The sequence below is a fragment of the Euwallacea fornicatus genome, chromosome 17 (assembly GCF_040115645.1).
Source record: "Euwallacea fornicatus isolate EFF26 chromosome 17, ASM4011564v1, whole genome shotgun sequence".
NCBI classification, from domain to species: domain Eukaryota; kingdom Metazoa; phylum Arthropoda; class Insecta; order Coleoptera; family Curculionidae; genus Euwallacea; species Euwallacea fornicatus.
Genome location: NC_089557.1, coordinates 2343309 through 2369093, shown reverse-complemented (window position 1 = coordinate 2369093; position 25785 = coordinate 2343309). Strand labels below are relative to the sequence as shown.

The following is a 25785-nucleotide window of genomic DNA, read 5'->3' as shown; positions in this document are numbered from 1 at the left end:
AGTAGGCATTATCCAATTTGGCATCACTGCGCGCCTGCGCAAGGGCAATTTCAAAATTGAAAATTCGCCATTTTACAATGGCGAATTTTGAAAAAACAAATGCTACACGAGATGTCGACGTTCTTTTTTTTTCATTTATTTCCTTTCCGGCATTTTGTGAACTTTGAAAACTCGTAATTACAGAATTAAATTGCTATGTAAATTTAATGCTGATTTCATGCTCGCTTGACACATGCTGCGTAGCTTTTGGGCTTACAGGATGAAATATCTCATATGACCATGTCCTCTTATTGTAACAATTAACTACTTTCGGTGAGCGCACCCACGCTCAATTCAAAAAAGCTCATCAAGGTCATTAAACAATAACTTATTTCTCCATTGATAAGTTCCCCAAAATCCACAAAAGAAATCGAAATCGATATTTTTTGGGTCACCGACAAAATTGGTTCATAATTTATTTCCATACCTATACATACAAACAATGGAGACCAGACCACCGCACGCATCATCCATTTGGCACCTTCTGAATACCAATTATCTCAAAAATACATTATATAAATTCCAAATTGTAATATATACTTTTTAGTATGTCGGTAACATTCCCTGTGTGTGCACGCATAATGAAGGTAAGTAAAAGCCAGTTTTACTTTCATTTGGGTGACTTTGAATTTTTTAGACTGTATTTTTGGTTGTGATTTTGGGGGCGTCGGCCCTCTGCGAGGTGCCGCCCCCGCGCTCTTACTTGAGGCCAAACTTCAGACCAAGTCTCGAGATCGACTTGCACGGTCGCCCTCGACAAAGTTTAGACGTGCAATTGCCTCCGAAATTCACCATAGAGCAGCTGATACGGCTTACAGAGAAGTTGCAAAGCTCCAGATTTCAAGCTCAGAAAATCCAGGTCAATTTAGAGCAAGCCTCCTCCTATTTGCCACCTCAGCCAGAAGCTCCCGGGCAACTTCAGCCCCCGTCCTCATCACAATCTCCAAACCTTTGGACCCAGAACCCTCAGTCCCAGTACAGTCCTCCAACCCAGCAGCGACCATCTCAGGGATTGTCGGATAAGTTGCAGTGGGGTTCGGACCAATCTTTCAGGCCTCAAAACCAGTACCTGCTTCCGAGTCAAAGCCAAACGTTCAGACCGCAAAACCAGGGATTTAGACCTCAAAACCAGTTGGTGCCATCCAGTCAGAACCAAGCGTATAGGCCTCAAAGCCAGCAAAATCAAAACCAAGGGTTTAGACCGCAAAACCAGTTTGTGTCTTCCGATCAAAGTCAAGGATTGAGGCCGCAAAATCAGTATGTTCCTCCGACTCAGAGTCAAGGATTCAAACCTGAGAATCAGTACCCCCCCTCAAATCAAAATCAAGGCTTCGGACCTCAGAGCCAATACGTGCCTCCCGCTGACAATCAAGTTTCTAGACCTCAAAACGTACCTTCTGCTCAAAATAGACCTCAAGCCACTTACGGAGTACCGAATCCTGGTACCAGCCAGCTAAGACCTCCTTCCACGACCTACGGAGTGCCAGAGGGCAGTGGAATTGAGACTTTTGGAGAACAGCAGCAGCTACCCTACAATAAACCTTCAAATGGATTTAACAGACTCAATGCCCCTTTAAGTACTGGCGGGGAGGGTTATGAGTCTGCAGCAACTACCCAGAGAACTCCCTTAGCTACCTCGACAACTCCTAGGGCTGTGATAGCTGGGACTACAAGCGGGCCAAGTTTTGAGCTGGATGGACAGGTAACTGTTAAGTCCGGGTGCATATAGGGTGGCACAGAGAAGAAATAAGTCAAACAGGTTAATTTTAATATTAAGGAGATGGATTGGTGATGGCAGGTGATTATGGCAGGTTTATACAAACTTAATTTAACTCGACGTTTAATTTAACTTTACTCAAAAACTGCGCAATTTTTAAATTTAATTCAATTAACTATTAAGTTAAACTTGAGTACTGTATAAATCCTATTCAAGGTGTTTTTATCTTTTTACGTAGAGATTTAACTGCAATGTCCGTCAAATATACTAGAAAAACTCCGTTTCTAGAAACATGTTTTAACCAAAAAGGCTTTCCGAGGTCAGCGGCGTAGTTAAATTCGGGAATTTATAGTTTTATTCAAAAACTGATTTTTTTTCCTCGGCTTTATCCGAGCTATATTTTCGTTCGCCAAGGCAGTGGCTTTCGAGAAAACGGCTCAAATATCCGCTTTCTAGTACATATTTTTTTGCTTTTGGACTATTAGATTTATTTTCGATAATCTGCCCGTTGTGACGTGCGGAAATGATTTGAAAATTCACAGGGTGAAATTCTCTGGGTCTATTCCCACGGTCCACATTTCAATTCGATATCTCAAAAACTGTCGGAGCCACTGTGCGAAAAATTAAAAAAAGTAACCAAAACAACATGCGGTCGGAAACCCCTCGTTGGCTTTAAACTCTCTTTTCTATATGCGGATTTAGAGAGAACATTCATCAAACTTAATTTAAACAGTTCATTCTCTGTGATTTAAATCTAAACATTCATACCAATCCAATTTATGACTTAATTTAAAAGTTGGCCAACTTTCATCTTTTCAAATCAAGTTAAATGTGCCTTCAGCTCATTTGAGAGGCATTTTCACTCTAGATATGTTCTCAAATTTTTTGTCTACTACGAAAGTTTTTCAAACCGGGGTCTTTCGGTCAGACTTAAATACCCGGGACTCCCTTGAATTTTCAGATCTAAACAATCGGGTTTCTCCTTCCGGATCTAGACTCCCAACGTCTCAATTCGAACTTGGACAGTCGGTACACCAGAGTCGAATCTGGACGCCCAAGATCTGAGAGGGTCGCTTTCGAACACTTAATTCAAATTTCTCGAAAATTTGCAAACGGGTCTAAAATAGGCCCTCGTTCGTTTCCTAACAGTTTGGCCTTAAGGCGCTACCCTGATGTATAATGGAGAGTTAATATAAGACCAGTTTTTCAATGTAATAATGCTGATTTCCCCCTTTCTCCCAGCAGGAAGAAGGAGAGTCTGACGAGGCAAGCCCCAATATTGCCATATCCAATGCAGTGGCAGGAGAAGGTACATTCTTTTACCTGCAACAGCCCGACGGCCGTTTACAAAGGGTGGTTTTGCAGAAGACTAGGGACGCTAATGGAAAGCCCGAGGAATACGTGGCAAATTACTATTTTCAGAACATTCAGGCTTTGCCGAATGTGGTGTATTCGCCACTAATTGCTCTGGGAAACTACGAGCAACAGCAATAAGGCCATGATCGAATATTAATTATTCGATGCGTTATTTATTGATTTTTGTCCTCTTTCAGTTACTACGTGTGATATTTAAACTGTTTAATCAGCTGTGAGGCAATGCTAACATATACTAATAAAAATGAATGGTCAAAACTTCCCAACTCGATTATCGCAAATGAGTATCTTCTGTAAAAGCCAGTTTGCTCCCTTGGGTTTTTGGTTTCAGGCAGCACATCCCTGGCTCGAGCGTTTTATTTAGATGAAGCAACCCGGAAATTTAGGGCCCAATTAGTGAATAATAGACTTCATGCTACAAATACATTATATTTTCTTTTCATTTTATAATAAAGGGAACACCGTTCCTCGTTTACCTATACAGTCTTCTATAGTAAAAGTTCCAAAAATACGCTCAAAAATTTAATCAACTAGTTTACAATAACAATAATTCGGTGATCGATAAAACTCGTCACAGGAAATTGAGCCCAACGTTTGGAAATCCATAAAATCCTAAATTTTGCATCTAAAGAGAAACCAGCTGCACCGTCAGTTGCTTCAGTCTCGAACCTAAAGGCACTCGTTTCGTTTCTAGTAGGTATTAAAACTAAACCTAGTACACACTTACTTGGTAACAAATCTCTAGAAACCGACTATAAAAATACTATTTTGTGAAACGATAAAAACTATCCTAGAATATATTATCACATACAATAATTAAAATTATAATACAGAGTCAATTCTTTAGGCTGAACATGACAATAAGGTCCCTGGTTATGGGAGAAAATTCGATCAAAACCACCACATCGGCAATGTTTTACTAACGGTAAAGTCACGTTGAAAAAGGGAGATGTTCAAGTACCATGCTCGAACTCCCTGTAGCCTTCAGCCCCCGTGAAGATTACATCCACCCAAATGCGCATGGCTTCGGGAGAGGGTGCCATGAGGTAGTACAACCTCTCGTGAGTTTTCACTATGAACGTTAGATTAGGGTTGGGCGACTTGACTGTGTTCAAATGGTCGAGGTACACTTCTTCGATTGCCTGGACGAGGAGTTATCACGATTAGGAAGCTGTTCTATTTAAGTTGAACCCCACAAAATTGGGTTTCCAACCAAAAACTTACTTGGAAATACGCCCCTCCCCTGGGTTTCTTCTCGCTCTTGTCCGCGAAATAAGTAAAGGTGTGCTTGTTCCGGTCGAAAACAAACCACCTCCGCGACCAGCCGTTCAATTTCGACCCCTTTTTATGCAAAAATCCCCTGCAAGTGTTGGAATTGATGGTAACGTGGGGGCAGAGCACTACTTGATGACCTGAAAGCGGATAAGCAATGTTGAACGATTCACCCAGCCAAGTGCGGTGTAAATATTTGTTTTGCACCTCCGGGCGCAACGTGCAGTTTTACGGCCACGCATAAAATGGCACATTCACGCCTCACTCTGGACTACTTGTAACATGTGTCTGGACAAAACCGTAAAAATTGCGCTCCGCCTTTGCATGGCCCCAAAGATAATCAGCTGAATTCAAAGCAATATTAACGAAGTTGAGTCGGCTCAAGGTGACTTAACTCCAGAAATGGGAGTAAAGAAGGGGGACGACAAAGATAAATAAATAAAAATGAAATATGAGAGTTTTTTAAGATAAATTAGGTTAATTTTTGAGCCGCAGAGAAATCCGGAACGCACGCAGTAACTGCTTCTGGTACCTTCTCCTCAACTTAGTTGACAATTGCGACCAATCAGTGAGCGTATTTCCCCTTGCTAGCGAGCACCACCATGCCATCAGGCTTAAATGTCGAGTTGAACATGACATGCGCAAATCATTATTCCTTACCAGCTGTTTCTATGTGATGCCTAAGGTCCAGATCTGACCCCCTGATGGGCAGATACCTGGTCAAAGGCCTCTGCTTATCCCCGATAGGCTTGTTCCTCTTTTTATTGAAGGTCCCACCAACCTCCACACTCATCTCGCTTATTTCCGACAAGGGCCTGGGCGACTTATCGCTGTCGTCTTCTTTGGACTGAAACGAAACACGCAACTTTTAAATCTGGAAAATAATTACGATTCCAAAGAGGTGGGCTCATGAAACACATGTGGGTGAGCTACACGTTCGGTGCCTGAGTCGGCGATGCAAACAAGAAAATCGTAAATTTCCTGCCGAGATCAATCGGCAGATAAAAGGGAAAATTATCTATTGTTAATGAGGCACGTAAGAAAATACTCGTAATAAATTAACTCTAATTGATGGGCACGTTTATTTCCAGTCGTAACATTTCAACGCACGTCTTAATTTAGATTTGGACATTAGCGCATTGCTGACATTTTAATCGAAAAAAAAATTAAATGTGAAGTTTTCGGTCTGCAAATGCCTGAGTCGACGAAAGGGCAAAACGGAAACATCTTGCCAGTGAAAAATGTAAAATTTCCGATAAGCGGACCATAAAGGGAACGATTTATCACATCAAGGATTCACACCATCCACCCTCCCTCCTGTGAAACGACCCGTGATTACCAATCTGAATTTCACTGTGTTTTACTGAAAATATAAAATTTACGACTGCAATATTTCCAACATTCATATCAATTGTCACGTCTTGCGTTAACCCTCTGTGGTATGTAAGTGCTGACAAAACGGGCGAAATGTTTATTTTTCTTACGTCTTACGGCGTACACTAAAGTAACTGATCCGCAATCTTGAAAGACACTAGAAAGGTGTTTACTGGACTTTTCCATTATACGACACCGAAAACGAGTATTTCACTGTTAGTGAACTGCACCGAAAATACAACTTTGGCGAAAGGACACGGAAAAATTCTATTTTCCGGGCTCCTAGTGAAATTTCGAGTCTAATAATGGTAAAAGCCGGTCATTGCACGTCCAGAAATCCAGCCACCCGACTTTGCATTTCAAGTCAGCATCACTATTTTCGTCGATGGTGCACCAATGTGTGGCACTAGAGTCTCCTCCAAAAATTCGAAGTATTTTAAGAAATTTCTTCGAGAATTACTGAAAAACTGCACCAAAACGGGCTAAAGGCACATTTCAGGAACACCTTGCAGGTTGGGCGACTTTGGATTAGTAATTTGACGCAGCAAGGACTTTTGACTTGCCCAGTACGGTCACGCCCGTAGACTCGTACAGGGTGTTTCCTATAGACTTGAACCCTCCGCTTGAACTTTTTAAATTTACTTCCATTTTTAAGTTTGAAAAACTATTGATCATCAGATTTTTCTCAAGTTTTTATATATGCAACTGCACTTTTTGCCCTTAATGTTCGTTTTTCCTGTCGCACACCATACTGACGTGAATAAAGTGTTTTTCTTTTCGAATGTTACCTAAAGATTTACCTGTTTCTGTCCGCAAGCACTCGACGTAAAGTAAAAACGAACTCGCTCAAACCACTTACTTACAGGTAACGAAAGACGATGCTTCTTCCTCAACTGCTGGTTGTGCTTCCTATAGCCCGCCCTAACGTAAGTAATCCACAGTGACATCTCAAATATCACTTAAAAAGGGCGGCAGCTAAGTCTAAATATACTAGCAGCTACTACTAATACTAAACCGAGACTTTACGTCGCTAATAAGTATCCCGAAGTACTGAGTACGGATAGAGTACTTAACTGAGGCGAAAGATGCGTTGCGATTGGTGCAACTCCGAGCAGCTGACTAATCCAAGACCGAGTTTCCCCGTTATCCCTACTGCTCCTACAATAGAAATCCGATGTTTCGGGATTAACCAATCTAAGCAAGGCCGATTCCCAATGCTCTTACATAAATTTTTCTCAGAGAAAAGTTGAATAACAAAAATGTTTGTGCAGGATTTTCATTGAAAAACTAGTCATTGTAAAGTTAAGGTGTCGTAAGCGTGGGTTTGATACGAAAACACCTTTCAATAGATGTGTCATGGGTCTAAATATTTTTGATTTTGTTACTTTACAAATTCCGGCTTCAGGGGCTTCTCCGATTACCACTGAAGAGCTGGAAAATATGACGATAAAAGGAGTACTCGAGAAGAATCTAAAAATATCTCTTTTTACGAGACAATACGCATGTTCATCCCAGTTTGTTTTTCCAAGGAATAAGATCAAAACCATAACAGGGGCCGTACACCTTGCCAGTTTTAGAAAAGGACGTTTGAAAGTTTAACGAGCCATCAAAGTCTAATTTCGTCCCGTGCATCCGGAGTTTTGATGCGGTGTACGCGAGTCTAATTTAAGAAGTTGTCAGCTTTCAAAGACCCACAAGTACATAATGAGTCGCTGCATTATTCAAAATTGAACATTACGGAAACAAGACGTTTTTAAATTTAACGCTAAAAATAACGCAAAAAACTGAAATGGCTTCGACCTGAACCAACCCCTTTCTGTTCCAGTTATAGAGAAAATCCTTCTTGGCTCAATTGATCCGAACTACACGTTTTATGAGGAAAGAAACGACGTTTTATAATTTGGAAACTCCGAAATTTTCCAAAAAACAACTCTTTTTATTTTTTCACGAGATGATTTGAAGACATTTCCGGAAAGAAATTTCAGTTCGTCGTAGGCCCTTTTTCTTCCCTAGAGAAGCGCCACGGGGTGTTCGGCATTCTTGACGTTCGGGCACGTTGGGAATAAATAAAAACGTGTCCCAGCAAAAAAAACAACAACGCGCCAAAAGCAGGCAAAAATTACCTTCTTCGAGCCACGCCCCAGAGCTTCTGCAGTGTGGATATGAAGTTCAAGGAAAACTCAACGTCGAGAATTGTAATACCCCATGGATAAAAGGACAACGGACAAGTTTAAAAAAAAAACAAAAAGAAGAAAAACTTCGACTTCGGTCCAAGTGCGTTCGTCTAGATTTTAGTGTAGAATTCCAGTGGTTAAAAAACAGTTTAATACATCCTCGAAATGCATAGTTTTGTGTTTGCTGTTCACACAACCATTCAGCCACAAACGATTAGAGAAAATATCAGTTTTTGACGAATGTTTCCGGAACCAACTAAATTTTCCTAAACTTTAAAACACGAGAGTATTGGGCATAAAGTGTCAGCACAATTTAACCTTCTTGTGCTTTCAGAAAGCACCAAATTTGACCAACTCGGCTAACCTTGGACATTCCAAAACCTAATTGGAGGCTTACAAACTCCTGGATCATACTTATCCCTTATGCCCTAATTCTAGAGACTATTACACTCTCGCAGATCCCAGCTAGCTCATGGAACAACATAAATGTTATTCAATTTTAATTTCACACAGCTTTTTTCGATTTATATCGATTTTGATCATTTTTTAAATAAATTGTATTCGTTTTCGTTTTAATCATTACTGAATGCTAAACTTGCCAAAAGTCGTAATTAAATTTCCATTATACAGAATGAAACCAAGAGGTGGTTTTTGGCCTGGATTTTTGAACACCCCGATGAAGAATCTGAGAGCACTGTGAAGTATCTTTGTACGCAATCGTGAAACTTCATGTTCTTTTAACATTTTTCGTTTAACTGATAAAAATACATTCGTTCTGAAAAAAACTACGTTTTTTTAACAAAAATAGACAATTTAACAAAAAAATATGTCAAACAAATAAAAAAATAATAAAAATAATATTTTAATCAAGAAACATTAGTTGTCACAAATTATTCAGATGAAACGGAGATACAAGAGTTAAGCTGGCCTCCTCAGATCCCTGACCTAAACCCAATTGAACATGCACAGGACACGCCAGGGAGGCGCATTTACACCAAACAGTTGGAAACCAACGAAGATCTTCGAGCAGCTCTTCTTGAAAAGTGGAAAATTTTTCCGAAAGACTAATTGCTATTTGTGTCCTCAGCTTACCTCGTCGCATGGCAGGTGTCATTAGGGCACGAGGAGGAAATTCACGCTATTGGCGTTTATTTATATTTAACTGGGAGATTAATTTACCTTGTTGATTTGTTTGACATGTTTTGTTTTTATTTTGGTAAATAGCGTCTTTTTGTTAAACAATTTCAATTTCTTTCAGAATGGACGCGATTAAAAAAAATATTTTAAGGAAACTTGCAGCTTTGCAATTGCATACAAAGATATCTCATACTATCGTCAAATTCTTCCACGAGGTGTTAGGAAATCTAGGTCGAAAAGCACCTCTTGGCTTCGCCCTGTATAATGAGAAATTGATTACGACTTTTGGCGATGCCAATATCCAGTAATGATTAAAATGAGCACGCCTACAATTTATCAAAAAAAAAGGGCAAAAATCGATATAAAACTGAAAAAGTTATGTAAGGTTCAAATTGAACAATGTTTATGTTATCAGGGGTTTTTTTGTCCATGAGTTTAGTGCATTTAACGAGAATATAAACAACTTTTATATGACGCATTTCATTATCATCACAAATTTATCCATAAATTTACAATGTAAAGGATCAATTTTCACAGACCAAATTCATCTCTAATGACTAATTTCCAATGAAATGCATCCAACTTCCAAGCAGTTCCGCTGTCAATATTTGGGAATTACATTAAATCTGGATACGCCAAATAAACAGTCTGGACACATTATTTACTAGTTCGAGTCACGGGTGGACGGTTTGACGCAAATATTCCAGCTTTGTTGTAGTTTTCATTCAATGCTGGCATTTAGAAGGTCGATTTACATATCGCATAAATTTTAGAGGGCCAGCACAATGGAACGTACAGAGTGTTTATTAAATGTGTACAAAAAATCCAGGATTTGGGTTTTCCACACTGTGGGCGCATCGAACCGAAATGTTTCCGAGGCTAAAATTGTCGTGTTTGTAGGTAAATGTTTGGAACACTCAGTTCTCCGGATCAAATCCCACCTCCCGCTGAGTAATCAAAACAAACCCATTAAGTACTCCATTGAAGATTGAAGAGTTCATAAACAACAATTGATAAATAAACAAAAACAGAACTAATCAAAATCAGTCGTAAATTAGGCCGTGTACAATGCTAATGGCTTCGCATTACCAGGCTCGTGGGGATTTATGATATAATTCCTGTTTCCAGCTATTTTAATAGTGCTGTGAGCACTGGAAGTGATCACGAAATAAATTCTTTGGGAAATTTCAGAGAATTAAAAATGCGGTTGCTGAAAGGAAAATTCGGATTTGTAAACAAGACATTTATTATTCGGACCGAAAATGACGCACCACGCGGTATACGGTACTCTTAAATGCCAAAAAAACTTATATTTTTGTAAACCGACTTTTAACACCTACATTTTGTTAAATTCCATCGAGAATTCTATTAATACAAAAACCCATGTATTTTCGCATTAGTCTTATGTTTAAATAGGACAAAAAATTTGTAAACTTAAGATAAATCATTTTTAATTTCGGCGAGGTTAATCATTAATGGCGACGATTCTGGCAGATTCCATTAATAAAACCAAAAATTGGGAAAAACACAGTGCCGAGGCTGATGGGCAAAAACGAAATGGCGTAGGAGCCCTGAAACTAAACATCTTTGATTATGTCTAATCCGTTACGTCGACAAAATAATAACTTAATTTAATTAGTACGTTTCGCCCAATCAAATTAATGCCCCGAAAAGGATTACTTTGCGTTGTTGAATGTTTCAACTCAACACTGATGAAAAATCCTAATTTGGATCCAGTGGCGTTACCACAAACCGCCTATTATTGGGAGAGCGTTAAGAATCGCCCAGGAACCAGAAATGCAAAAATTTGGGGCAAAATCGTGAGGTGACCGCCAAAAATAAGGGGGCGGATTCTAATAGAAAAAACACCAAGGGAAATGGAAGACACGTTTGGGAGGTATTTAAGCAAGATGGAATTCGGAACGAAGCGCGAATGCACCTGTCGAATGTTACTGGCTGTAAATGCACAGATCCGAATGCGAATTCCATAAGATAACGATAACTGAAGAATTTTCTTAGGGATTCGGCTTCCTTAGCGAACCAGTGGCTTGCAAACCGAGAAGCTGAAATATTAATTTCATTTATAATCGTTACCCCGTTTTTTTTTTATTGCAAACTTTTGACGAATGATTTAAAATAACTCAGCAATTTTCATTGAAAAAAAAAATGAAACGAAATATTTAAATTTTGATTGTACAGGATAGACGAAGTTTTCAGGCCGGTATTAGAACGCTTGTTGGCCAAACGGCCATTAAGCGGGAACGAAGAAAGGTCGCGCACCTCAACGTACGGTATATGCGGAAAACTGGACAAACAACCGCTAATAACACATTAAACTTTTACCTAATAGCGTTTGAACCCACACGGCATTTATTAAAAATGGCCCTGTATAAATCAACTTCGCTTTTTGGCTAGATTGCAAAATCTCCTTAACTTTGAAACATTAATTCGCAGGAATGCCTATGAAATTGCACCTATTTGTATCGGTGCCAAGAATAATTTCATTAATGGTAATATTTATCCAAGGTGGCGAAAAACCTTATCTGCATGGACATCTATAAGCATTCCTAAGCAGATGAAACGAAAAATAACAATCCGTTCGTCACAGTCGGCCACCTGCTTCGGGCAGCTCCCGACGCGACCCTCGATGAGCCCCGCTGCTCGGGCGAAGTCCAAGGAAGGACAACAAACAATGTCCGGCTGGCAAAAATTAATAACGCATAACATCCTGCTTAGTTTATTTAAACTGCTTAGGTCGTTTGTTGAAACACGCATTATTCTGAAAACCATAAAATTGCCATGGACGTGTAGTTCTGGAAAGATTCGGAATATCGTGTTTGCTTGTTTAAAAAGTTTCGATGATGGTTTACAAGTTTGCTTGTGGGGTTTTTGGTACTTACCAGGATCTTTTCGTTTCCGTTTACAGATTCTTCTCCTTTGGGTTCCAGGTCTGTCCCACTAAAACGTAAAATTTCACATGATTGGCGCCTATCAAATAATTCGTTTCAGTTTTTTTTAAACCCACTTCCAATCGATTTTTAAATAAGTTGCTCGGGAAAGCTGACCAAACGGCACATTTTTTAGTCATTTTGCTCATCAATTTTCTTCTAGAATCACCGATGAACACTCGCCTTAAAAAAAAAATTCTCGATGCCATGCAGGGCAAAGAAAATGCCATATAAATATGTTAATTTAGTGGTTTTGGTCAACATAACGAGACATTACTTGGCGGGAGGCTGAAGCATCGGATACTTTTTGTATTTTCCACAATGATTTGAGTTAAGGCGAAATAGGTTTTATATTTGCACCTTAATTTCAAAAATTTGAAGGTCGATCCAAAAACTATTTTTTTAAAGTAAAAAAATTAAAATCTACTGCACTTTTTTGAACCATCCAGTACATTCAAAATTACGTTTTGCCTATAACTCTGCCTCTATTTTTTTTCAAGGGGAATGTTCCTGATGACTTGAGAAGAATCGTAGTTTAAGGAACTTTATTGTTCACAAAAATCGGCCAAGGCCTTGTCGTAACACGAGGTCTCAAACATTAGTAAAAAATATGCCGTTTCGACTATTTTTGTGACCAGTTTATATCGAGGTTAATCAGCGCTCAACAATTCGCTGGGTTATAAAATAACTAGCTGTTTTTGATACGGGTCCATTAAAACCATTGCTGAAACGTTCGTTTCAACACACCATTGTTTATTATTATTTTCAAATGTTTAACATTCTTTGCTAGCTATTTGTACAACGTGCCATTGATTAAACCAATCAAATTGTCGGACCGTCTTAGCAAGGACACTTACAAAGTGTCCAAAAATTAATGAAAATAATAGTTTCTTTCTATATATTGTATAACATGGGGCGGGATTTTCGTTATCATTACACGTTACCGTATGTGTAGTGTATCGAAAATTCTCTCAGCACTGGGATTTCCAAAAATCATTAGCGATACAAGGTCGGTTAAATTTCCATTAAGTTGTGCTTTTGCAGGAAGAATATTTTGCAATTTTAATGTGAATTTAATATGAATTAATATTAAAAAAAAAAACTGAATCGTTTAGCGAAATCCGAACGTTACAAGTTTTATTTTTATTTTTTTTCTGATATAAAATGGTGAGATAAAATTAAAAAAATTCCAAGTTGCGTTGTGAAAATAAGTTGATCCGATAGCATCAGCAATTTGTCTTTCCAACAACTACGCCACTTGCCGCACGACCTACTCTCATCATTAGCACCCGGTGTTGATTTAAACTGGTCAGAAAGCTCTAAATCAATCGCCACCTTCGGTGAATATTTTTTGGAGACTCGAATGCTTTATCGTCGGAAACTCATTTGCGATTACTAAAATCATTTAAACTTATTACGAGACACCTCCCCAATATGATTTAGTGTTCCGCTTTATCTAAATCCACTCTAAATTGTATTATTTTAAAAACAACTCCGCACCATCTGTCGGTTTCGATCAAGCATTTCAGCTGCTTAATTTACGATCCAGACATATTTTTGTACTCCGTCTGTGTTCACCTGTTAAAGCGGCAATTTTTTCCATCAATTCAAATTATTATTATGGCGTCATGCCCCAAAAACGTATCTCCGATTTGGGTTAGGAAAACGCAGCCGAATAGCCGGAAAGGAAATGAGATCTGGATGCTAATTTGTGAAGCCCATCAATGTGGGTTTACCACCCAATCGAAGAGAAAATGAAGATCTACCTGTTTCCCAGTGAAAAAATCTTTCAAATAAATAAATGTTTTAGTTTACGACATCGCTGACTTTGAACTAATTGTGCCAACTTTATTTTTATCCATTTTTTAAATGCTGAGTAAACGATATTCGTTTTGAAAAATGCCAAGTACTCGATATATACAAACTTGATGAAATCTAAGCTCACCGGTTAACTGGAGATTCTAATGCTTTGGGACTCTGATTTGAGCCGAAACAGGAACGGATTGAAATCATAGCTCTTTTATACATTCAATACAAATAAACTAAATTTGAATGAACTGAAATGATGTCTGAAAAAAAGACACAGCTACAATTACGTAAACACAACGAAAGTTGCCCACGCCACTGAGCCGTTTACACGACGGCTATAGGAAAGTCAACTGGGACGTAAACCTGATATTTTAATGGGCTGCGTCTATCATTATTTGTTCGTTATCGGCGATATTTAATATTGGCAAATATGAATCACACTTACCTACTCCGCGTACCGTCGGATTCCGATGATATCCTCAGAGAATCCTGTCTTTGTTGCTCCCACTGAGATTTCACCTCCTCTTGCACCCGTTGCTTAAGGGCCAGCACTCTCTGCCTCTCTTGCTCGATTACTTGGGAACCTACTTATTGTTGAGTTAATGAGGCTTAAATGGTTTGTAACAAAGTGACCTGACCTTGTTGACACAAATGCAAATGACGATTTCTCTCGATTTCCTTCAGAGATTCAATGGCCTTTTTGCCCAACGAAGAGCGATCTTCTCCGATTATCGGAGCGTTCGATGTTACTTTGCTTATTCTGTCGATGTCGTCTTGACTTGGAAACTTCTTCGCTGAAAAATCAAAAATGTTTTCTTGACAATGGCGAATGAATAGGGACGAAATGATATTTCTCAAAAGTTACTAAATCTAGAATCGTTCCCAGTCTGTATTTAAAAAAGAAACAGTTAATTTTTAACAATTAATACATGTCTTTGTTAACAATCTGAAGTATACTAACGAAAAACAAAAACTCAATTACAAGAAAACACTAGTATATAGGGAAAGAAATACGCCTCTACAATCGTTTGCCCACAAAGATGTAAATATTCTCCAGTTCTGCCAATACAAAACAACCCCAAAGCTCCAACTCACTTACCCACATCTTCCAAAACTGACTTTTCTTGTAACCACTTCTCGTTAAAACTCTGCGACATGTTGTAATCGGGCGATCGATTAACATGATGACTGACTATCATTGAACAACTCAGATCCGGAATTTTATGCCGCACTGTGGTCATTTCTTTCGATTTATCGCTCCCATCACTATCACTAGACACTTCTTGTTCTGACTCTTGACTTGTATACAACGAAAGTTCGTTATCTATGCTCTTCATCCTAAAGACATCAAATAGCAGCTGAACTTTGAAAACGCGGAGATTCTTACCTATTTCTTATCTCTTCCAGTCGTACCATGCATTCAAACTTTTGCCTTTCAATCGTTTTGTATTCGTTCGAGTTAGTCTTGGAAGTTTTCTGCCTCTGGTCATCCAAATCTCGTATATTCGCCTTGAGATTCTCAATTTTGTGCGTCAAATCCGCAATTTCCCTTTGCAGCTCCTCCCTGCTTGCCAGCCAATCGGCTTCTTCTTCCAAATGATGAAATTCCAGGTCCTCGAAATTCTTCCTCTCGTTGTCTAGCTGCTCTTGAGCTTGAAGATACTCCTCGAAGGCTGTTTCGTATTCAGGAGTAGCTTTTTCTGTTATATTAAATTCACAATATTCCAAACCATTGATCTAAAGTTGGGAACTTACTAGTTTCTTTAAGTTTCTCCTCTACTTTAGCCATAACTTCTTGCGCGATTAGAAGCTTCTTTTTGCACTCCTTCTGGTCTTCTCCTTGCTTCATTTGACAGTCGCGCATACTATCCTCGATTCTTTGTGCTCTTTTTACTAGTTTTTGCTTTTTACATTTCATCTTTTCAAGTTCTAGCTGTTTGGACTTGAATTCCCCATTTATGAGAGCACTCTCGAGATCAATCTGTAATTAAGAATAACTTTAATTAATGAAAAGGCAAATCACTCAATTATTATTAAAATTGATCCGGCATTTTTAGTATCTTGCTTAAAAGACCATCGTTATGTATACATATACATGTTTCAAATATACATTATCATGAAAAAAAGACTTATTCTTGAGTAATAAGCAATAGATAAATTAAACAGAAGTGCCAATTTTAAATCAAGTTGCAATCATCAGAATATTTGAAGACCAAATTATACCGACAATCATTCATTGATTCTTCGATATATGAAATGAGTCGCTTAAATGTATTTTTTCGGCAAGTGGCGGAAGATACTTTAATAATCAGTTATATTTTCTTTTAAGGAAACTTTTGGCGGTTGGAAGATTCCGCCTTCCATCATGCAAACCTAAGGAAAATTGCTGTCCTAATTTACTACCACTGACCTCCCTATGAAGCTCCTCCTCTTGCATCTCAATTTCCCCCATCTGCCTCTTGATTCTGGAAATAACTGACAGAATTTCCTTCTTCTCCTTCCTCAGCTGCTCAACTTTTTGCTTCTGCTCGGGATTTGCTGAAACCTCACTTTTTTTAGACCAATCACATAAACTTAATTGTGTTTCTTACCTCGCTCTTCACAGCTGCGCGTCGACGAATCGAAACTGCTGCTATCAGCCGTATTGTTTATACTGATCGATTCCTCATCTTTCCCTGCAGATCTGCGACTTTCGAGCGACCCCCTGGGCGGCTCTTGACCGTCCAAGGGATAGATAAACGCGGTCGGAGTACTCTTCCTCGGCTCCTGATCGCCTAAATTAAAGTTATCCTCGGTGATTTCCTTGGAATTGTGCAAGTTTTGTCTCAGAACTTTTTCAGCTTCTTTGAGGAGCTTTCGCTCAGTTTCTATAGCTGCGAATTTACTGTCAATAGATTCCTCCACCGCTTTAATATTGCTAAAAGATATATATGTAGCCACCGCACATTCTAGCAACAAAAAAAATCCGCTCACCTATCTTTAGAGGCGTGGACAAAGGTCTTTATCCGAGTCCTGGGACTCGAAGGGTACGATCCCTGAGGTTGTAAGGTGACGTTTTCGTAAGGGCTTACGCAGTCTTTATTGGAAATCGGAGATAAATGTCTGATTTCCACATTTTCGTAAGGGGACGCCCGGATTGGGGGTTCAGGTTTAACGCAATTTAAGGACATATTTTCATAGTGATTGCTTTGCTTCAGCAACTCGTTATGAAGAATCTCCAAGGGGGAAGGAGGGGGCGAGTTGAATGGGGAAGAAGAGCCCAAATGCCTCTTTTCGCGAGGGAGCGACCCGTTGGTTATTATTCTGAAATATTCTTATTCAGTGGATCGTATAGTACACCAACACGATAATTCTTACCTATTAGGAGTTGGCGGCTTACTTTTCTCCCCTTGATTCTGAGCCTGTCTCTCATATTCAGCGCACATATTCAGAATTTCTTCCAGGCGCTGTTTTTCTGCCTTCTCCAATTCTTGTTCCTTGATTCTGTCTCTTTGGGCCTAAAAATTTTACACACGTCGTTATCCGTTGGTCAAGAATGAGGTGACGCGTACCATTGGATTTATAAATAATGATTTAATCTGTAAGGTGCAAAAGCGAACGCTAAATATTAGCTATTAGCCAAGGCACCAAAACGGAATTCAGTCAATAAGAAAACTGATAAGATAAAAGTGACAACGTGAAAATTCGTTAAACAACTGGATGATGTTACGAAAAACTAAAATAATTATTTAAAAGTCGTTGGTTTGAATAGGTCCGGAATAAATCGAGGTACTAGTCATGTGTTCAACATGGTTTTAGTAGATATTTGCCGCTTATCGCTTGGTGCGTGATAAATGAGGATTAGAAAAAACATTTAATCAAACAAATGACGTAGGTACTACAACATCTACCTGATTCCTTTTGATTTCAGCTTCATGTTTTCGGGAAGCGAACATATCTAGGTCATCCACGAAGTTTGCTGGTAACTCTCCTACTGACCCACTTCTTCTGTGTTCCAACTTAATGTTGTTGGAAATAGGACTTGGGGTTATACTCCTAAACAACAATAAATCATGTTAAATATTATCGTTATGTTACAACGTAAATTAAAAAGGAAGAAAGATGGCATTTCTGGGGATATTTGATACGCCATTAATGGTATTCAACCGAAATTATTTCAAAAACTATCAGTCTGATCAAAAAGCGTTCCAAGAAACACGCTTTGCTTTTTTTAAATAGTCATATCAAAGTTAGAATTTGATATTTCAAAGCTTTCGATAATTTCCTCGAGGTCTCTTTGGATTTCTACGACACGATTTGCAGTACAATTTTTACATTCTTATTACACACATTTACCTATAACACTGCGTGGGATTCCTATTGAAACTAGGACTATGCGGCGCATTAATCCTGTTCACGTTCACGTTCACATTCTTCGTTGCTGTTTTATTGTTAAGGTCGTTGTGGTCGAAACTAACATGAGTACTCTTCGGTATGCACCCATTTTCGTAAATAATTACTCGATTATTAATGTTCCTCGTTTCGTTCACTGTTACGTTTACGTATTGCGGCTGCTTTTGCTTCGCAAAAATCGTCTGACCTAAATTCAAAAAAGAGTCAATTTTAATCGTGCAAATATTTGATTTTTTACAAAAATTACCAGTCCCCTTATTCTGCTCCTTCTCATTGGTATTGAGTTCTACATAGTTGACTGCACTCTGCGGCAGGCTCTTCCTGAGACTGTCAATGTCTTTGCCCAAAACATCCTTAACTGGCACATTAACCGTAGGAACGTTGGACGTAAACACTTTAGGCGAATAAGCCTTTTTGAGATTCTGAGCGGCCAAATACTCGAATTTTGAAACTTTGGTCATTATGCTCGAGGGCGGATCTTCACCTAAAATTAGCACATAAATTACGACGATCATTGATAAACAGGACAAGTACACACTTCCGCTGTCCGACAAAGATTCCCTAGGACTCTTCCTGGGAACGACTGGGGGCTTTTTGTTGAACTTCGTCTGATAATTAACATCTGCAGGTTCGAACATGATGGGAGCCATGGAAATTCGGGGATTCGGCAGAACCGATTTCATGAGCTTGGCTTCGGCTGGATGGTTGAATCTTAAGTAGTTGGACCGACCTATTGTCAGCATAACACCTAGAGGTCAAACAGCGTTCAGTTCGCTTTTACATTAGATTACGAGCCTAAGTTGCTAACTTTAACATAGATATTTCAAAGTTTTTATAGAAATTAGCTGGGTGTTAAAGTTAACCAAACAATAAATTAAACTGTACCTTGAGACAGTCTGGTAGGTCCGCAAACGGCTCCTCCATCTATGGACAAGTTCTCAGAGAGGGGGTACAAAGTCACAACACCTTCACTATTCTCGATATGACAGTGCAGCGGTGCTACTCCAGTGCCTTGTACTGGAATGTCCACCCCGGGTCCACTTCCTAATGTAACTCTTCCTAGAACAACGGTTATATGTGTTTTTGGAAGGAAAGCAGGCAAAATAAGATAAGAGAGAAAAGGCTTAAATTGATGGTAAGTTTTACTATCTTAGTAGGAAGAAATAGAACACTTTCTCCTTCAGTTGATATAAATGCCACATTAACTGAGTGATATCAAAAATAGCCGATGAATTGCCCTGTGTATAACAAGGTTGAGCAAATTACAACACGAGTGCACGCATTTAAATTAAGGCTATCGCACAGCGCAGTGAAACTGCTCGCATCATAACTAATAACATCTCGAAGAGAAGAGAATGACATCACCCAGATACGATAATAAATTTAAACAATAATCCAGTGTAGGAATCGGTTTGAAACATGATAAAGGAGTAGAATATACTAAAAATATCTAACCATGTTCGCCCCGATTGACCTACTTCTACACAAGTGGACACTAAAGAAAATCAAGGAATAGAATTATAAGTGCTTCTGAAAATGTCAGAAATACACCAGGAATTTTTCATAGAGTCCAGCGGTCCACGAGAACAAGTGTAGAATCTTGTATTTTTGTAGGACATTTTCAGCAATTACCTTGATTACAATCAAAATTACTAGTTGTAAATTTGATAAATATCTTTTAAACAAGCGAATAAGAGGTAGAAGGGATTAAATGAAGTTAATAAATAAAATCTAAAAATGTGATAAAAAAAAGGTCTGATGTTAAATATTGTGAGCGATTACGCACACAGTAACGCCCTGTAGAGTATTTTAAATAATTGTTATTTCAGTTTGTTCGTTATGCCAAAATAATTGTTTGAGTTAATTATCTTTACAAATGACAGAGAAATTAATGAAAATCGAAAAAGAAATGAAACTTCAATACCCCGTGATACAAAATGGAAACGATTTATAATATGCCTTTATATGAAGTTTTTATCGTAAAATGAGCTCATCATTCACCCACTTCATTTTTTACCATCAATTAGGAAGCACCCTGTATAAATCATTTACCAAATAATTAACGCCATTTCCCGATGACAGGCGGTATAGGAGCAGATTCGATTTATTAGCTCCCAACTCCAATAAAACTATATTTAGGTACTCCCGGCCCATTGATGCGGGAAATCGAAATAAGATACTTAAGGATTAGCTATTTTTACGCTCAGGTCTTTGGGGAGTGAATTTTCTAAGAGACCTCCCGAGACGAACTGCCGGGATATGGAACAAAAATCAACTGGCCGAATATTTTAAGAATCTGAGACTCAGGTAGATACAAAAGGGCAAAAGACGTAACGTAATCAGAAAGCGGTGCCGATAAATAACTTCTGACGCCGCATTCCGTCTGGTTGGCTTCGGAGCCTCATTCCGCCAGGAACAAGATTTAAAAACACGATGGTTTACTTAATTCACCTTATTTCCTATTTATCGTAGGGGCGGAAATGCTCATGAAAGCACGTAAATTTATCGAAAGCCTGCAGTATTTTTTCATAATGTCGGTCACGTCCGAGATAGTCAATGTAGCACTTTCCGATTTTTTAATATTTATAGGAATTATGTGAGCAGCTTTTTCTACTGTAGACGTACATAAATGACGAACAAAAAAAAACAGACGTGTTTGCGACTAATAAAAAAAAATTACTCATCCCCAATTGTTCAACAATTAGCCGTACAAGGGACAATACAACGAACCGAACGCCGAGCAAATCAGCAGGGGAGGTACACGTTCGCAGATCCTACGAGTTCGCCTCCCCGTCCAAATTAATGTTTCATTCAGAGTTCGGTTCGTTGTATGTAAGTTCGCTGAGCGGTGAAATGTTCAGATCTCTACGAAACCTTGACACAGCATATACAGGACGTCCCGAAAATGATGGGACAATGAGCAACGGCAGATTCCTGCCATCAAAATGTTAAGATGCTGCGCTATTGTGACATTCCGAGAGTAAATGCATATTAACAAGGGTGCGGTGCGTTAAAGTTTAAATTTTATTTCATATCTTCACAGCCTTTTGGCGTATGTTACTGAAATTTGCGACCTGGGGGTTTTCGGACGCGGCAAACAAGCTGGTGTCAGTTTTATTGCTGCCACCAGAGTGCGCCACTGGAAACCGTCTTGGCTAGTTAAAAGGGCGCTAATTTTTTTCTACACAGCTCCAGTAGCCCTATTAATAAGAAATATTATTCTGGTTAACATTTTAGATAATAAAAAAAAAGGTATATGTGTTAGCGGCCTCAAAACTTTACCGTTTTCGAGATATTAGCTAGGTCAATACCTCATCAACATTCGTAAATGTGTATTCTCGACTAAAGCCGAGAGCCGACGGAGTCACACGAACCAAGAAAGCTTTTGTTTTGTTTGCGTGAGCGCCATTTTAAAACTGAATATCGATTTACCAGTGACAGAGCAGAAGCTTGTCAAAGTCGCTATAAATTTTTTCTTTAAAATTGGTTGAAATTGAAGTTTTCCGTATTATACATATTGTGCATTACGTAAATATCTCGAAAACGGTCAAGTTTGCAGCTAATAACAAGTATGTATAGCTTTTCTCATCTAAAATATTAAACAGAATAATATTTCTTATTTGGAACATTACTGGAGAAGCATAAAAAACATGAGAATTTTGTTAACAAGCCAAGACGGTTAGAACTGGCGCCCCCTATTAACTGCAATAAAACTAACAGTACTAGCCCGTTTTCGGTACCTGAAAACCCCCGTACACCAAATTCCAGTACCATAAGTCAAAAGACTGCGAAGACATGCAATAAAATAAAAAATGTAAGTTAAACTTTAACACCTTGTATCTTTGTCCATATTAACCTGCGGCATACAAAAATTGCGCTGGATCTAAATATTTTGATGGCAAGAATCTGCCATTGCTTCTTGTCCCATAATTTGTGGAACACTCTGTACATATCTTTAACTTTCTGTGAAATTCTGATACATTACATTATGTACGTAAACCCAGCATTATTTACTCAACGCATATACCTCGGTAATTACAAGTAAAAATACGCGCTCAGGAGAAGTGGAAATTTAACTTTATCGTATTTTTGGAATCATTCACACATGTACGGCAAACGAACTCGTACAGGTGATTTCCAGATCTGCTTTTTCTAATTTTAATTGAAAAAAATCTGGCACATCAACCGAGCCGGTTGGAAAAATGAACCGACGCCGATGGCTCTGCCGTAGAGGCGCTTATTTCGGACGTCCAAAACAAACAAATGCGCCAGACGCGTCGGGACGTAGCCCACGTGGTGAGTCATGTGGCTCTAGGGACTTGTCACCTTTCGTGAGTAATGAGCCTATTTCCCATTGTTCATCCTAATAAAAATGCCGTGCACCAATGCAGGTGTATATATAGTACCTTTCTCCGTCAGGTTTTTTCTGAAGGGGTACTTGCCTGCCTATATCGCTGGAAGGACAGGAAATAGGAAATGGTTTTGTGCATAACGGGTGAATGCGAAATGCGGGTACCTTAGTTCAAGCTTGGGGTTTCAGCTGTGCATGGGCGAAAAAAGGAATCTTGTGGCGTCAAATAATACGAAAAACCATGAAATTGTTTAACGCCCCAATTTCATTGATTAAGTAATAAGTCTTCTTTAGCAAATTTTCGAGATTGAAAACCGAGAAACCGAATATTGCAATTTTAGTTTTTCGCAAATATCCAAAAAACTGTGCAATTTTATGACAAATTTTTCTTGCACGCAAGATGCAGAAATGATTTTTTAATTAATTAAAATTGGCATTACTTTTTGAACCCTAAATCAGTGTATTGCACTATGCATTAAACGTAAGAGACTAACTAAATCCTAGACTCGTTTTAACCGAAACTAAAATAGTATCACCGATTTCTTCGATTTAAAACTTCGTTGGCTATATACCTGTGCGAAACCAAATCCTCACGCACACCACAAGTACAGACGTACTTCAACACCAGCACAAGACGAAAATTATACTACCAAACAAAACAGGATAATTAGGCGCAAACACTGATAAGATAAAAAAAAAATCACTGAGTATGGTGCGTTGGTCTGTAAACACACGCAACACACGAAACGCTCGGTTTTCCAAACTTATTACCGGAATAATGAACGATTCTAGCACTAAAAAGGTATTCATTGATTCTCTTAAGGTGTCTGTTCTGGTCATAATGGCGAAGGTCACTCGTAAAACTCGAAGGACATCCGCACCCAAACGTCAATTTTTTTCATTTAACTTTACTAACCTTCGAAAAGTCTCTTACCTGGAGGAAGAGGATGTAAAGTGACCGAAGTGCTAAGCCTGTCCCCTCCCATGCTCACCAAATGAGGGGCGTCCGTTTGCAGCTTCAAGGCCCTACCGCCTGCGTCTCCAAGATCTGTGGTGCCAGAAGGTGGTCCACCGGCCAAGGTTATTCCAGACATACTGCAACAAAACAACACGCTACTTAAAGGCACCAAACGTCTCATTGGATGTGCTAGAGCGGTCTAGTTTTTGCCACTTTTCGCGTGTTATCTACGAGTTACCGTATTCAATTGAAAGGCAGGAAGACTGGCTTATGGCTCGTAAAGTGTTCCTGCCGTTCGAGGAATTGTAAAAAAGTGGTGAAATCTGTTATTTATGTAAGCTTACCTCTGGGGTATCTCGAGGCGAAACATCTTAGAACAATGGCAACGCCCAAAAGATTTTTTTTTCGAGAACGCCGTGTAACTCTTAGGAAGTAGCGTGGGCAGAATTGAGCCAATAACTGCCATGAATAACCATGGGGGTACTGTTAGAATTTAATCGTCATCGCTTCTTAACAGTAAAAATGCACGCCCAAAATAATCCCAATGGCAACCCAATCAACGCAAGTCAGGTGAATTCGTTTATAGGAACAATCGTAAAAAGTCCATTAAAATGCAATAGGCAGGAGTGATGTAAGCGATATTATTGTTATGGTTACGGTAATTAGAATGTTGACATATTTTTCGCTGCGAACGATATCAACTGAGGTGCTGCTGGTAAAAAATTCACTGGTAGAGAGAACAACAATTTCAACACGTTTTATTAATTAGTAAAATATTAGAAAACAATGTTAAAAATAAACCATTGATCCGATAACAATACAGTTTGAACTTGACACTAATATGATAATTGACATTATTGTTTGCAAATCGATATAAATCTAAATAAGGGAGGACCGCGGTGAACACCGGTATTGCCCACCTACATTAAGCTAAAGCCGCAGTGACCGAAAGACGCCAGAATTGGCGAGAAAAGAAAACGGTGAGCCTAAATCTGGATAGTTTGCAGGCCAAAGCATATTTACGCTAAAGAATATAAAAACATAATAAACAGCTTGTTAATCTACTTGCCTCATGGCTGTATAATTATTGCTCCAGATGTTCGCGTAATATGAACATACAATGGCACATATGTCTTTAACACAGTAAACATTTACATTCGTTCTACGAGGACGAGTTTTTCACGGACTTTGTCGACTTTGACGCATAAAGATCAACTTTCCAGTAAACCCAGGCGTACTTCGCAACAAATACACCGAAGAAAATTAGGTACCAACACTTCTGAAATAAATCATCTCAAGCTTTGAACCATTTACCAGAAACACTGATTTCTTCAGTTCCTTGTACCATAATTAATTACCCATATAATATTATACACAAAACTCACTCATCCATGCCTCGGTTCGGGTAATAAAGTGATATAACCGGCTACAACGAAGTAATAATCCTCTCTCTCGGAAGAGTCGGAATCCGAGATCCTCATAAAGACTTTGATGGGCGGATAAAGTATTCTTTTGGAACATAGTGATACGACCGGTTTTACAACTTACTTCTTACATTTCGGTATTTACTTAATGCGTTAGGAGCAATAAGGCACTAAAAAATAGGGCGCCAATAAAACATCAAAGTGCAACAGTCGTAACGGGAAACGTGTACTAATCCATTAGTCCACGCCGTATTTGACTTCCTCCAAAGCCGAGGGGCCCCACTCAGGAAGGCGCTAATCCAACCAACACACGTCAGGAGTATTCTTTAGGCTTATTGTCCTTTGCTAAATCTTTCCAGCTACTTAACAGTATTCGTGAAATGAGTTTATTTATTTCTTGGAGCATGACCGAAATTACCGCATCAACAGGATATCCAGAAATATTCCATTAACAGGGTAAGCCAAGCGTATGTACGTTCGTTCAACGTGCACGTTAATTATGCAGTCTGCCATAAGATTAATCAACAAGATCATTTCAACTTGAGGACATTTAAGGCCTATTAAGCCTCATTCGAAGATTAATGTTTACTTATTAAATAGGACAGTAGAGAGGGATACAGAGAGAAAGGGGCTGGGTTTATGTATTGAGATTACCGAATCTGTGATTGGTGAGTGAGTTACTAATCACGCCTGAGAGGAAAGTTTCCATGAAAGTCTTTATCGGGGTGATTGTAGGTGCAATGTCGATCTTTATTGATTTGCTGAGGAAAAAGTCAACAAGTTGAAATACGTATTCATTAACCGCATGTTATTAGC

General features: G+C 38.9%; 2 protein-coding genes across 3 annotated transcripts; one reads left to right on the top strand and one right to left on the bottom strand.

The window, feature by feature from the left end:
- Positions 1-220: 220 nt before the first annotated feature.
- Positions 221-4275, top strand: LOC136344579 (protein tfg-1-like). The gene is made up of 3 exons (XM_066292175.1): positions 221-626; positions 677-1741; positions 2999-4275. Exons 1-3 carry the CDS (start codon positions 588-590, stop codon positions 3248-3250), a joined length of 1356 nt encoding a protein of 451 aa, XP_066148272.1. The 5' UTR covers positions 221-587; the 3' UTR covers positions 3251-4275.
- On the bottom strand, positions 3544-24140 carry LOC136344577 (pleckstrin homology-like domain family B member 1). Of its 2 annotated transcripts, XM_066292169.1 has the most exons (20): positions 23890-24039; positions 23522-23682; positions 19122-19295; positions 18775-18984; positions 18484-18720; positions 18180-18423; positions 17735-17879; positions 17202-17341; positions 16818-17147; positions 16436-16761; positions 16255-16382; positions 15600-15825; positions 15232-15544; positions 14944-15182; positions 14483-14638; positions 14290-14428; positions 11988-12045; positions 5063-5249; positions 4355-4542; positions 3544-4272 (listed from the first exon to the last, which is right to left on the bottom strand). In XM_066292169.1, the coding sequence occupies exons 1-20, from the start codon at positions 24009-24011 to the stop codon at positions 4084-4086; spliced, it is 3912 nt and encodes a 1303-aa protein (XP_066148266.1). In that variant the 5' UTR covers positions 24012-24039; the 3' UTR covers positions 3544-4083. The 2 variants fall into 2 exon arrangements, with proteins under 2 accessions (XP_066148266.1, XP_066148269.1); XM_066292172.1 differs by lacking the exons at positions 3544-4272; positions 4355-4542; positions 11988-12045 and having other exon boundaries at positions 5069-5249; positions 23890-24140.
- Positions 24141-25785: the final 1645 nt, after the last annotated feature.

Excerpts from the sequence above, each read along its gene's own strand:
- LOC136344577 (XM_066292169.1), bottom strand. The coding sequence starts at position 24,011 with ATGGCAGTTATTGGCTCAATTCTGCCCACGCTACTTCCTAAGAGTTAC. Across the intron at positions 15,826-16,254 it reads AGGAGGAGCTTCATAGGGAG|ATTGATCTCGAGAGTGCTCT; the intron begins GTCAGTGGTAGT and ends TCTTAATTACAG. Across the intron at positions 12,046-14,289 it reads TCCGACGGTACGCGGAGTAG|TGGGACAGACCTGGAACCCA; the intron begins GTAAGTGTGATT and ends TTTACGTTTTAG.
- LOC136344579 (XM_066292175.1), top strand. The coding sequence starts at position 588 with ATGTCGGTAACATTCCCTGTGTGTGCACGCATAATGAAG. Across the intron at positions 627-676 it reads TGTGTGCACGCATAATGAAG|ACTGTATTTTTGGTTGTGAT; the intron begins GTAAGTAAAAGC and ends TGAATTTTTTAG. Across the intron at positions 1,742-2,998 it reads GTTTTGAGCTGGATGGACAG|CAGGAAGAAGGAGAGTCTGA; the intron begins GTAACTGTTAAG and ends CCTTTCTCCCAG.